The 12,026-nt window shown below is 57.1% G+C and overlaps 6 protein-coding genes across 9 annotated transcripts; 3 read left to right on the top strand and 3 right to left on the bottom strand.

Moving 5' to 3' along the window:
* The first annotated feature begins 290 nt into the window (after positions 1-290).
* Positions 291-1,893, top strand: H310_06195 (hypothetical protein). 3 transcript variants are annotated; one of them, XM_008871164.1, is made up of 8 exons: positions 291-512; positions 557-709; positions 765-921; positions 968-1,163; positions 1,212-1,384; positions 1,444-1,481; positions 1,535-1,635; positions 1,691-1,893. In XM_008871164.1, the coding sequence occupies exons 1-8, from the start codon at positions 309-311 to the stop codon at positions 1,788-1,790; spliced, it is 1,122 nt and encodes a 373-aa protein (XP_008869386.1). In that variant the 5' UTR covers positions 291-308; the 3' UTR covers positions 1,791-1,893. The 3 variants fall into 3 exon arrangements, with proteins under 3 accessions (XP_008869386.1, XP_008869387.1, XP_008869388.1); XM_008871165.1 differs by having other exon boundaries at positions 1,535-1,893; XM_008871166.1 differs by having other exon boundaries at positions 1,212-1,481.
* Positions 1,894-4,556: 2,663 nt separating this feature from the next.
* On the bottom strand, positions 4,557-5,280 carry H310_06194 (hypothetical protein). Its single transcript, XM_008871163.1, has 2 exons — positions 5,017-5,280; positions 4,557-4,966 (listed from the first exon to the last, which is right to left on the bottom strand). Exons 1-2 carry the CDS (start codon positions 5,257-5,259, stop codon positions 4,568-4,570), a joined length of 642 nt encoding a protein of 213 aa, XP_008869385.1. The 5' UTR covers positions 5,260-5,280; the 3' UTR covers positions 4,557-4,567.
* Positions 5,281-5,343: 63 nt separating this feature from the next.
* H310_06193 (hypothetical protein) lies at positions 5,344-6,153 on the bottom strand. Its single transcript, XM_008871162.1, has 2 exons — positions 5,966-6,153; positions 5,344-5,924 (listed from the first exon to the last, which is right to left on the bottom strand). The coding sequence occupies exons 1-2, from the start codon at positions 6,133-6,135 to the stop codon at positions 5,378-5,380; spliced, it is 717 nt and encodes a 238-aa protein (XP_008869384.1). The 5' UTR covers positions 6,136-6,153; the 3' UTR covers positions 5,344-5,377.
* Positions 6,154-6,413: 260 nt separating this feature from the next.
* On the top strand, positions 6,414-9,608 carry H310_06191. 2 transcript variants are annotated; one of them, XM_008871159.1, is made up of 9 exons: positions 6,425-6,572; positions 6,625-6,869; positions 6,926-7,073; positions 7,127-7,246; positions 7,321-7,380; positions 7,423-7,576; positions 7,626-7,724; positions 7,769-8,170; positions 8,230-9,608. In XM_008871159.1, exons 1-9 carry the CDS (start codon positions 6,438-6,440, stop codon positions 8,826-8,828), a joined length of 1,962 nt encoding a protein of 653 aa, XP_008869381.1. In that variant the 5' UTR covers positions 6,425-6,437; the 3' UTR covers positions 8,829-9,608. The 2 variants fall into 2 exon arrangements, with proteins under 2 accessions (XP_008869382.1, XP_008869381.1); XM_008871160.1 differs by having other exon boundaries at positions 6,414-6,869.
* On the bottom strand, positions 9,035-9,577 carry H310_06192 (hypothetical protein; the record flags this gene model as incomplete). The annotated part of the gene is made up of 1 exon (XM_008871161.1): positions 9,035-9,577. The coding sequence occupies one exon, from the start codon at positions 9,575-9,577 to the stop codon at positions 9,035-9,037; it is 543 nt and encodes a 180-aa protein (XP_008869383.1).
* Positions 9,609-10,133: 525 nt separating the features above from the next.
* On the top strand, positions 10,134-11,757 carry H310_06190 (CAMK protein kinase). The gene has a single exon (XM_008871158.1). The coding sequence runs from the start codon at positions 10,146-10,148 to the stop codon at positions 11,631-11,633; it is 1,488 nt and encodes a 495-aa protein (XP_008869380.1). The 5' UTR covers positions 10,134-10,145; the 3' UTR covers positions 11,634-11,757.
* Positions 11,758-12,026: the final 269 nt, after the last annotated feature.

Genomic DNA, 12,026 nt, shown 5'->3' with positions numbered 1-12,026 from the left:
CAGCAAGCCGATCAGGTCATCTTCTCTACCTCTGACGTTCGTCAATGCAGCATGAGGGGCATCCAGTGTGCGGACGCAAAAACAAGTAAAAAATATAAACATTATCTATGGAATACATTAGCAAATAATGATGAATATTTGGGTGCATTTATATATACTTTAAATTTTTCAAATAATTACATTTTGATCCTTATTTAGTCGAAAACCATAAAATGATCAAAATTGAACTTTTTTAAGATAAAGTCCTTTCCTAACGTGAACGTTAGTAGTACTACTAATCGGTGATTCAAAACTAATTGGCACTTTCGATGCGGGTTGTGTCCGTCGCGACGATCCTGGCGCTGTGGTCCACAGGCACGGCCCCATCTTCCTGCGATGGTCAAGGGCAATGCTCGATTGATGATCGAAGCTCGTTGAACTTTGACCTTGCCGAAAGCGTCAAGCTACCCTCGCCCGTGGCCCGCGTTCACCGGTACACCGCAGCCTCGTACAGTGCGAACGATCCAAACGAAGTCCGATCCCCAAGTCTTGGCGCATCTTCACTTTACAACGATAGGATCGGTATACTGTCCATGTTGAGACGGATGGGGTGTTTGCATCCGTCCTGGACGGTCACGGTGGCTGGCAAGTTTCAGAGTATGTTCGCCAGAACTTGGTCAACAATACCAAGGCCGCATTGCGCGCTAGTTCATCCACCGACTCTGCCGACGTAACGAGGATGCATGTACTGTCGAACAAGTATGTCTAACGGATCATGTGGCCAGATTGTGTCGGCGCTGTCGTCTGCATTCGAGTCGACGGACGAGACGCTGCGATCGCTGCTCCTCCCAGCCTTTCAGTTGGGATTCGGGCAAGTGAATCGCGTCGGGACTTGCACATTGCTGGCGTATGCTCAAGGCGACACATTGGTTGTGGCGAACGGTAGTAACCTTGTTCTTCGAACGTTCTACGGACGGCTCTGTCCTAGCTGGAGACGTTCGGGCGGTATTGGCGACAACGAACACGGACGGAGAACTAGTCGCGACTGCACTAAGCACGGATCACAATGCCAAGCATGCGTCGGAGCAGGCCCGACTCGCTGCTGCCCATCCAAACGAGCGCAACTTGGTCGTGTGCCAAACTCCCGAGGCTTGCTATGTCAAAGGGGGCCTGCAGCCCACAAGGTACCCTAAGGGCCAACATGCACGTACATGACAGGATATACCGCTTAGGGCATTGGGCGATTTTGCCTTCAAGTATGCTGAATTCAACCAATTTCCTGCCAGCGCGAATCGACAGGGCGGAGGCCGCTTTATTCCGAAGCCGTACACACCGCCGTATGTGCTGGCAGGTCCCGAGACGCAAGTGCACACCCTCACGGATGCGGACCAATTCCTTGTCTTGGGTGCGCCACTTTCGATTGAAGGGACATGTTTGCAACTGAGATTTGCGTCTCCGTCGTAGGCAGCGACGGAGTATGGGATGATTTGTCCAACGAAGAAGTGAGTACCCCACGGCTACGACCACAATCGGTTCTTGATTGTGCTGGCCGTAGGCCGTGGAGATCGTCGCCAAATTGGCGGCTCGAGGCATGCACGACGTTGCTGCGCAAGCCGTCATCGACCGCGTGATAGCCAAGACGGCCGAGGATTTTCGGTGAGTCTGGGCCGTTGAGCATCGCTCGTCGCAGCTCCCTCCTTCCTCGTCGTAGGGTTCGCTCGGCCGACGTGGCCGCGCTAAAACCTGGCCGAGAGCGACGCCAAGTGCACGACGACACAACCGTTGTCGTGCTGTTTTTCCAGCCGTCGTAGCACCAGGTCGTGGTGCCGATGCTTCTCGACAATGCGTTTCGATGCCGAGACAACAGCGCTTGATCGTATCCATTTGAATTGCCATTGTTACGTGTGCTCGTGCGCTCTTGCTTTCGCCGCACGCGCGCGCTTGACGTACGTGCGCATGCATCGCATGATCAACTGCATGGCCAAATTCCTTCCCGCCGTCGTTTCGGTCGGCGGGACCGCGAAGCCAAACATGGCCAGAGTCAGGGGGTCTATGTCCGAGTGTTTACGTCCACACACGTCGACTTGGCATACCTACTTTCCATGCCCCCCAGGACAAACGCGTCGATGTTGACCTCGCTCTGGTCCGACTGCATGAGGCACTTGCCGTACAACTTCACAATGTTCTTTTCGTCGACGGCGCGTCTGCAAAACGTCGCTTGGCGGTGGATCGGGACCGTGTTCTGCAACGTGCGGTGGCAGTGCTGGACAAACGCTTTGAACTCGTCGTAACTCAGGCTTTTGTTCTCGTCCGTGTCGAATTGAACGAACATCCGACGCATTTCAACCTCCATCGTACGACGATTCGACAGCCAAATGTCGACTACCAAATCCAAAAACGCCCCAACGCCTACAAGAGCATGCCGGGAAGCATCCCACGACGGCATCTCTGACGCACCGACGACGTGAATCGGGCTGCCCTGCACCGATTTGCGTGGACACAGCACCCGTCGCTCGCGCAACGCGGCGTGCCACTTGGCTTCGTCAATGTTGGCATCGTTCGCAATCGCGCGGAGGGCCATGAGCGCCTTCTTGACAAAGAGCGGATAGAACACGTGGGTGGGAATGCAGTAGTCGGCTTGCTGTGACCGATTCGGGACGGCAAATTGCAAGCACTCGAGCGCCGACACGTAAAAGGTAAAACAGTCCGACGACAAGGGCTCGGCGATCTACAACATCAAAGGTCGCATCCCGACCGTCCTTCGACAGGACGAACCCCGCAAAATCGGCAAAAGGCAAACACCCACGCGTCCTTGACGCAGTATTGCTCCAGCGCCGTGATGAGCGCTTGCAGCCGCAGCTTCGTTTGGGCCCCAAACTCGAGCGTCATGTACTGAACGACAAACTCAACTAGATCGTATCCTTCTACAAGAAGAACACTGAGCCACCACGCACTCAACGGTACTTCGTCGGCGTACCAATGCGCTGTTTGGCCGCAGCATGATAGATGCCCAACAAAAACGGCCGGACCACGGACAGCGGCATCGGGCGAACTGTCATGTCGCGATCGTGAATGCACTTGGTCCAGAACCGCGGCACTCGAAAGAACTCTTCTCGCTGGCGTCGCCGCCCGCTCACGTGGAGTTGTAAGAACGCCATGTTGGGTGTGGGCTGGTGGTGGTCTTGTTGCTGCTGCCAGTGCTTCCACAAGTGCAAGTGATACCGACAATCGTCATCGTCCATCGCCAGCACGAGCCGGCGCTCGTCCGAGCTCAACAACTGGCCCTTTGCTCTCGTCGCCGCAATCAGCAAGTTGCGGTCGTCCACGTTCTTGGCGATCCACTCGCCAACAACGTCTACGCGTCCGACCGGCGACAAGTGCAGCAGCGCTTCCCGCTCGCCTTCGTCCCCAAGCAAAAACATCTCCTGCGCCTGGCGCTCTGCCGCCCACAAAGTGTTGCATCGTGTGTGTTGTGTTGTACGTACCGAATTGAAGCACGACGACCAGGTCCCGCTCGTCGAGGGACGCCGTGAAAAACACCGTGTTGTCGACATAAAACATTCCATCCGACGTGAATGTTTGGTGGCGTTCGGCGTTGAGCAAGATCTGCTTGGCGCGTTCGGCTTCGACTTCGTGGCGATGCTCTGCCAACAGCGACACGACGGGTCCTTCGCCCTTGCATGGCCAGCGCGATGACTCCTCCATGCAATCGAAACGCGGTTCGTACCTCGTCCGTCGATGCCACGGCCTCGGCTCCGTGTCGACGAGCAGGGGAGGATGCGGCGGGGGACAACGCAGAGTCCTTTTCATGAATCGACGCGCGGCGAGCGATGAGTTGACGGGCCTTTTCCGGTGACACGGCCGGCCGAATCGCCTTGCGACGCTGCAGCTGGAACGTCCGAACGTCCGGTACGACTTGGTCCGCTTCGTCGTCCTCCGCGTCCTTCATTCCCTGGGAGAACAGCCAGTATGTGCAATGACTTCCCCGGACGACATCTCGGACGCTACGCACTTGCATCGATGCCCGTCGATCGGTCGGCGCGATTCCCACTGGCTGCTTGGGCTTGGCTTCGTCGCCGTGGCGCAATGCAATGTTGTCGACGTGCTTCCACGCGTTGTACGCGCGGACAATGTCATTGACGTCGTTGATGGACAACGTCTTGAGCATTTCAAGGCACAAGTCTTGGTGGTCCCATCGTTGCTCCTTCGTCCAGTGTGGGGGTTCGCCATGGGGCTGCGAGAACAAGTCCAAGATGTAGTGCACAATCGTCGATTTTGTCGTGTGGCTCAGCTGCGGCGGCTTCACGTCCGTGGCAGCCTTGGATCGTGCGTGCTTGAGCTCAAGCAGCGCGTCGCGAGTGGACAGCGCCGACAGAGCGGGTTGGTTGTGGCGCCGTGCTACCACGAATTGGTTCACTTCGTCCGTGGGAATCAAAACCGGCTTGTTCGAATCATCGATGGGCGCTGGGTCCGGGCTGCGACCACCACCGGGGGCTGTCTGTTCGTTTGGCGGCTGGGCGACGTCTTGTTGGTGGTACTCGTGGAGAAAGCCCACGACCTCATCGATCAACTACCGCCGCCCAACACGTCAGCACGCATCATGGACAAGGCAGTAGCATACTCGAATCGGCGCGATCGATGGATCTTTCTCCACAATGGCATACGCATGTCGTTTCAACGCTGTGTAGTCTTGGCACAACACGGCCATCTTTTTGCAGTATTTGCAAACGGGAACCAAGATCACGTGGTTCGAGTGGCACTGGGGGCATCGTTGCGGCTGCCTGTGCTTGGGTGGCGATGTTCCGACGTGCAGCGGCGTCGCCGCCTCCGACATCACGAGTGGCACTGCGACTGGGTGGAGCAAGTTGGACCGCTTCAAGTCCCGCCGCGTGGCGTTTTCGAGCGGGTCAACAAACGTGACGACGCTTCGGCTGCGCTGGATCACGGCGACGCGGTCCAACGCGTAGTTGGCCCGGGTCATGGCATGCTACACGGCAGTAGCGTCAACCACGGCTATGTGTCCATGGGGTTCCATACCGTGGTGGACGGTCGCCGGCCGTGGGGTGCCTGAAGCTGGGGGTTGTAAAACTCGAGCACGACCGATTCCTTGGTCGTGCTGTTTCGCCTCGCGCCGACATCGTTGGGCATCGCAACGTCGTCGTCGTCCCAGCCCAGGTGGATGGACTGGCGTCGCAAATTCTTGGGGATGCCTTTCTTGCGCACAGGGGCGTGCACCACGGCCTTGGGCACGTCGATGAACTTGACTTCGTGGTCGTCCATAGCTCCCTGTGTCTGTGCTGCGTGCGGTTTCATGAAACGGCGCCAAACGGTTTCATCTCTTATGCCGGTTCAAAGTCGGACGCGGCAACTACGACATGCACACTTGATTCGATCGCGGTTAGCTACATCTATCGAGCGTGGTGGAAGAGATCCACAACTGCATGATCCACTTGGCGCTGGAGGTGACGGCACATGCCGCATGGGTGGACATGTGCCCAAGGACATTTTGGAACAGCAGAGCTCGACCAGCTTGTGGCGCCACCTTCACGTGCTGCGATGACGAGGTAGCACACGCGCGGTCCAGCGGTGTCCTGTACGGAAACGTGCTTCCATTTTGGGCGATGTGAGCAAACACTGTTTCGCCGCCGTCGACGTCGTTCAAGTACGCGAGGAACGTGATGGCCCGAGCGTGAAGTGTGCGCGCGTCGTACGCATCGACGTGCCACGAGTATGACTGGCCCTTGGTATACCTTGTCAGAGCAGCGCTTTCAATCTGGAGGGTTGTGTTCGGGAAGAAATGCTCCACTCGAGGCAAGAGGTTGTGAACGATTGCCGTCACGACCGTGTCATCCTTCCAATGAAGATACGACGATGCTGAGAACGTTGAATCGCTCGCTTCAATTTGAGACCGATAGGTGTCGAGGAGGTGGTCGATCGCAGGTTGCCTACAAAGGTGGGTCACGACGCCGTCGTGTCCAAGACGTACAGGACAACAGGATCATGGAAATACACCACCAGTGGATACTGAGCCAGCACTTCCTGTTGATACGCACTGGAGCAGATAAGGTGTGATGCTCCACCAAACGGCTGGACAGTGCCCAGGGCGACTTGCGCCGCGATCGCCACGCACAGCCCTCCATGTCGCATGAACGCCATCCTGCAACACTCGAGCCACACCTAAAGCGCTCATAATATTTGGACAAATAATCTATCCCGTGCGCTTAAACTCACGTCTTTCATCGATCAAAGCATGCGAGGGACGTCGTGGCAGTGGAAATGTGATCCCGACTGCTGCCGTTCGCAATGTGCATGCAAAAGCGCTAATGACCCGGCCACCCATGACGCTCTGCCACTTGGATCGTAGTTTGCAGGACGGCGACGGGTTGAATTGTGTACGATTATTTCGAGCGAAAACGTGGAATATTCCATCTCCGAATCGAGAGCACGGCGCCGTTCGCATGCCCAAGCACAAGATCCAACGCCGCACGAAGAACGTGGAAGCCATTGTGTTCACGCTGGACGATGTCCTGTACGACCACACAGGCACACTCAGTGGTCTTGCTGTTGAGCGAGCGTTTGACCAGCTTGTTGAGGTTCACTCGTCTCGATTGCGCGCTCCGTCACGTCCACCCATGTCATGCACAGGAAGGAACGTTCGACTCGTTAGACGAAGCCCACGATTCGCTGCGACGCTTTCGGCACGCATTTGGATATCGCAAAAACTTTGCACTCTTCGTGGACGATTTGGTGTCTGGGGGCACTCTTACTTCCGACGCCGCGCAGCGCGTGATCGCCGAGTACAACGCCAGTGCTTTTGTTCTGGGAACTGCTCCACACATCCAGCCATTTCCGAGTACCGTGCCTGTTCTTGAAGCGCTCAAAGAGCAAGGGTATACACTCGTCGTCCATGCATGCAGTGCCGTGGCTCATCGTGTGCTTGCGCCAGGTACAAGCTGGGGCTGCTTTGCTCAGGGACGCCAGAATCGCAGTGGGAAAAGATTCACACGTTGGGTGTGGCATCGTATTTCGACCACGTCCTCGTCGTTCCGGCGGGCAACCTCTCTGGCGACGGCAACCTGTCCAAAGTGACGCCGGTATGTCCGCTCCACGTTGTCGTCAGCTCATCCACTCGATTGGATCGTCGCAGGTGCTCAAGAACATGGCGAAGCAACTCGCTGTACCAACCTCCAAACTTGTGTTGGTGGGCAAGCGCGTGTTTGCCGAGCTCAAGGCGGCCAAGCAATTGGGGCTCGTCACCGTGCGAATGGTTCGTCGGGCACGAGCGACAAAAAAAGTTTCCGTCCCGATCTGTCGTCCCATTCGTGTTGTGTGTGTTGTTAGGTCTACGGGAAATACGCCAAGACGATGCCTGCAGACGACCTCGAGCAGCCGCATTACCAGGTCGAAGCATCAGCACTTGCCATGGCTGACATGGCACGATAGATGTCGAGCTTGGACCAACTGCCTGCGATCCTCGTCCTGGCCGAGGGGCGGCGCCCCAGACCACACATCGTCGCGCTCGGTGGAGGCACGGGCCTCGCTGTGCTGCTCAAAGCGTTGCGCGAATACCCTGCTGACTTGACTGCGATTGTCACCGGTACGGCTTGCCGCAGTCGTCGTGAGGTTTGATCGTGTTTTGTTTGCAGTGTTTGATTCGGGGCGGCATTCCGGAGAGCTTCGGAAAACGCTGGGCATATTGCCGCCCGGAGACATTCGGAATTGCCTCGTCGCGTTGTCCGACTCTGGTGGGCGTCCACTCGATCGCGTTCCGCATGACGGTATCGAGTAGACCAGGTGCTCCACCAGCTCATGAACTACCGCTTCCAAGACCACTACCTCGAAGGCGCGAGCCTTGGAAACCTCCTCCTTGCCGCTCTCACGGACATCCACGGCGGCAAGTTTGACCAAGCGATTGCGTCCATATCGGACATTCTCAACATCCGCGGCCAAGTGCTGCCGGCAACCCTCGATCAAGCAGAGCTGTGCGCTGTCCTGACCGATGGAACGACCGTCGTGGCGGAAGAAAACGTCCGGAGCCCCAACAAGTCGGCGCCAATCGACCACGTCTTCCTCGACAACGCGTCCGTGACGGCATATCCCGCCGCAGTTGCCGCCATCGAAGCCGCCGATATCATTCTCATCAGCCCCGGCGGGTTCTACACGTCCATTATCACGACCTTGCTCGTGCCAGGTGATGAACGCATCAGTCGCATGGTCGACATGACAGGTCCTCTCTACACACACGAGTAGGCATCAAGGACGCGATCGCGCGCGCCACCGGAGCAGTCGTGTACATCAGCAACGTGGCTACGCAGCACGGCCAGTCGGACGGCTACACATTGCCGCAGACCCTGCGCATTCTGGCAGAGTACTTGGGCGACGACGTCGTCGACTATGTCATTGCAAACAACGCAAGGCCGCCGACGCTGCCATTCCAGCATGGCGAGACGCTGCTGCTTCCGACGAGGGAGATGGAGATGGCGGAGCGGCCGATCCTGGTCCAAGGGCGGGCGTTCAACGATATGTCTGCGTTTGACGTCGAGTGGAAGAAGGTCCCGATGATCAAGCACAACGGGGAAATGGTGCTCTCGATGCTGTACCGAATCATCGAAAAGGAAATGGAAGGCGGCATGACCGAACGCACCAAGACTCAGTACATGCAGCTGCCGTCGCGAGGTGGACGAGGCAGTGCGTCGCTCCAGCCCCGGTCACCGAGTCGTCGATGTCTCGACGACTCCGACCGAAGAGGCAGTCGTCGCAGCGCAACTTTCTTGATGTCACTGGGATTCATGGCTGTGGTAGTTGCCACGACTGTAGCTGTGACCAAGGCGCTTCTGCGGCGACGGTAGTGTGCCAGGAAGCCAAGAAGTCCCATGAGCGTCGGGCTAAAGCACACTAAAGGACTTGCCACTGACGCCATGCATCTACATGGGAGCCATTCCACCAGGTTGCCCCGAAACCCACGCGGGTGCCGCCCACGGTGGTGAAGTGCATCAAATTCGGCTTATTTCGACAGGGGGTTCTCGCGCATTTCAAACTGGAGCGGCGGCTGCAATTAACTCGTGAGGAGCTGCTCGACAAATACCCGTAATTCGGTGCGACTCAAGCGGCCGTTCTTGTCTTGATCATACGCGTTAAAGCACGCGTCAAAGTCGAAGCCTTGGACGTCGAGACCGAACGCAGTCATGTCAGCGATTAGCTTGTCCACAAACTTCCGCGCTTCGTCGCGCTCGAGGAACCCGCTCGCGTCGCCGTCGTACGTTGTCCAGATCTCGGCCATGTACGAATCGAGGAAGGCTTGGGTCTCGGCTCCAACCGCAGCAGTCTTCTCGTGGGCGATGTCACGAGCCTCCATGAGATGCTCGACAAACACACGGGCTTCCTTGCGGGACAGACGGCCATTCCCGTCCTGGTCGTATGACGCAAACGCCGCGTCGAAGTCAACGTCGACGGGCACGTCAACACCTTCGTTCGCGAGCTCATCCAGCAGGCTCAGGACAAACACCTTGGCTTCTTTCTTGTCCAAGTACCCGCTTAAGTCGCCGTCGTACACATTCCACACACCCTCCACGTACGCATCGATAAACTTGCCCGCCATCGCGCGATGCTGCTCTCTCGCTGGCGGCGGGAGGTCCCTCTACCGAAAATATGAATGATGTTCATTTGACAAAACACGCACAACATGCCAGCGTGGCAACACGCCGCTGAACACTGGAGGAGCAGCAACCTCCGAGAAGCGACAGGCATGCGTGCTCAAAGCTGCACTTCCAATGCACGTCGTACGGCGGTCGTTCTCACGTACGTAGCTTTCCCCAGTTGAGCACATCCATGCATGTTGTCAGAACATCGCGCCTTCATGGCGTTTCAACACGGGTCGCAATTATTAGGCAGTGCAGCCGAGCACTAGATTGCGCTCGTACGCATCCACGAACGGCGTACTGCGTAATACCCACGACACGTAAAGATGTCGTGGTCTTGTGGATGCTGCCGCCGGGTCACGCCATGGGCAGCGTTGTCGCTTGAGACAATCGCTGGTTTTGGCGCACCAGGTTTGCCAAAAGCCGCTCTCACATGCATTGCGGTTGCAGCATTCACTCTCCACGGAATGTAGGTTGGCATTCCTCCAGGAATCGATCAGTCATTTTCAAAGTTTCAACGCGGCCGCCATGCGAGTGTTGAACGACCAGTACGCCGTCATGCAGACACTCGGGAGCGGCCTCCAGGGGAAGGTAAAGCTCGGTGTGGACTTGAAGACGAATGAACACGTGGCCCTGAAACTGATCAAATCGTCGAAGCTCACGCAGAAGGCGATCCTGAACTTGTACCGTGAAATTCAAGCGATGAAGCTTGTCCAGCACCCAAACGTGATGCGCCTCCTTGCCGTGGCCAAAGACGTTGAATACCCCAAGAAGAAGGGCGGATCAGAAAAAGTCGTGCTTGTCGTCCTCGAACTCGCCACGGGTGGTGAACTGTTTGACTTTATGATGTTTACAGGACACTTCTCGGAAGAGATTGCGCGCACGTACTTTCGGCAGTTGGTGAGTGGACTCCACGCGTGCCACGTGCAGGGAGTGTACCACCGTGACATCAAGCCGGAAAACTTGTTGCTCGATAAGGACTTTCAGCTCCGCATTGCCGACTTTGGGCTGTCTGCGATCTCGGAAGATTTGTCCGTGGCCGACGATTTGACTACGCAGTGCGGGACCCGTGCCTACATGAGTCCAGAGATTATTGCCGGCACACCGTATGAAGGATCCCCCGCCGATGTGTGGAGCGCCGGTGTCGTGCTGTTCATCCTGCTTGCTGGGTTTCCGCCGTTCCAAATTGCAACGCGCCAAGACTGGTGGTTCCGTGCGTGTGCTATGCAGCAATACCAAGCGTTCTGGGCCGCCCATTCCCGAACGGCTGTGTTTTCCCCCATGGCGATGGACCTGCTCACACGCATCTTTGACGTGAACCCGGCAACGCGCATCACTTTGCAAGAGATCTGGCAACATCCGTGGATGCATGAGCCTGTGCTGTCGGACGCCGCAATGACCAAGGAGCTAATGGCCCGAAAGGAAAAGGTCACTCAAGAAAAGGTGCGAGCTCAGAAAGCCAAGGAAGCAAAAGCAGCGGCGTCGGCCCAAACGACATTCAACCCGTTCGACCGAAACACGCATCGCTCCATCAGCATGCCCCCGTCCGCTTCGTCCCTCCATTCCGCTGACATGTTCCTCCCCACGATTCAATCCTGCGGCATCCCAGCCTACACAACCCTTCGATGCTTTGCGTCCTCGGCCGCCGACTTACTGCAGCGCCTGCACGCATCGTTCGACACGGCCGGGCTGAAGTACGTGTGGACCGACTCGCTCGCGACGCCATCTGAAAACGTCAAAGCTAAAGCTCAAATCTCGACCTCGTCCGGACGGGTGGATGTGATGCTCCGACTCCACCCTGTGGAATATGCCGACGGGCTGTTCCTCGTCGAAGTGCGCCGACGAGGCGGCGACTTGTTTGCGTTCCGCCATGTCTTCGACTTGGTCAGTGCAGATCTGCAAGACATCTTGGCCGATGACGCGGCACCACCTGCAAAGGTGGCGCTGCCTCCTGCGGCGGCCGGTGACGACGACGAGGTCGAAGAGCTTATTTCGGACGAAGCGTTGATGATATAGATGCCCTATGTTTTTGTGCTATTCTTTGAGTGTGCCGACTGACGTACCCATCTGACGTCACATGCTGCCCTCGCCTGACAATGTCGACTCTACGTCGTGCGCTCAGCAGGTCGGCGTGGTGGACCTCTGGCAAGTACATGATGCCATCAAGTCGCTACCCACGCATGGCTTCCCTTTCATGTTGAAATGGGGGGTCCGAGCAGGTGTCTCATTGTTGAGATCAGTCGGGCTGGCCGGGCTCGTGCCATCATGGCGAAAGGGGGAGGGGCGACCTTGGATCATTCAGGACCATGTCCCATGGATGGTGGTGACAGACTGAGTTTCGTGTGACCTGTGGGGCATTGAACGAAGCGAAATGGGCGCGCCGCAGTCGCAAAGACCCGCGTTGTACTC

This window comes from Aphanomyces invadans, assembly GCF_000520115.1.
Source record: "Aphanomyces invadans strain NJM9701 unplaced genomic scaffold supercont1.11, whole genome shotgun sequence".
NCBI lineage: Eukaryota > Oomycota > Saprolegniomycetes > Saprolegniales > Verrucalvaceae > Aphanomyces > Aphanomyces invadans.
This window is presented reverse-complemented; position numbering and strand designations above follow the sequence as displayed.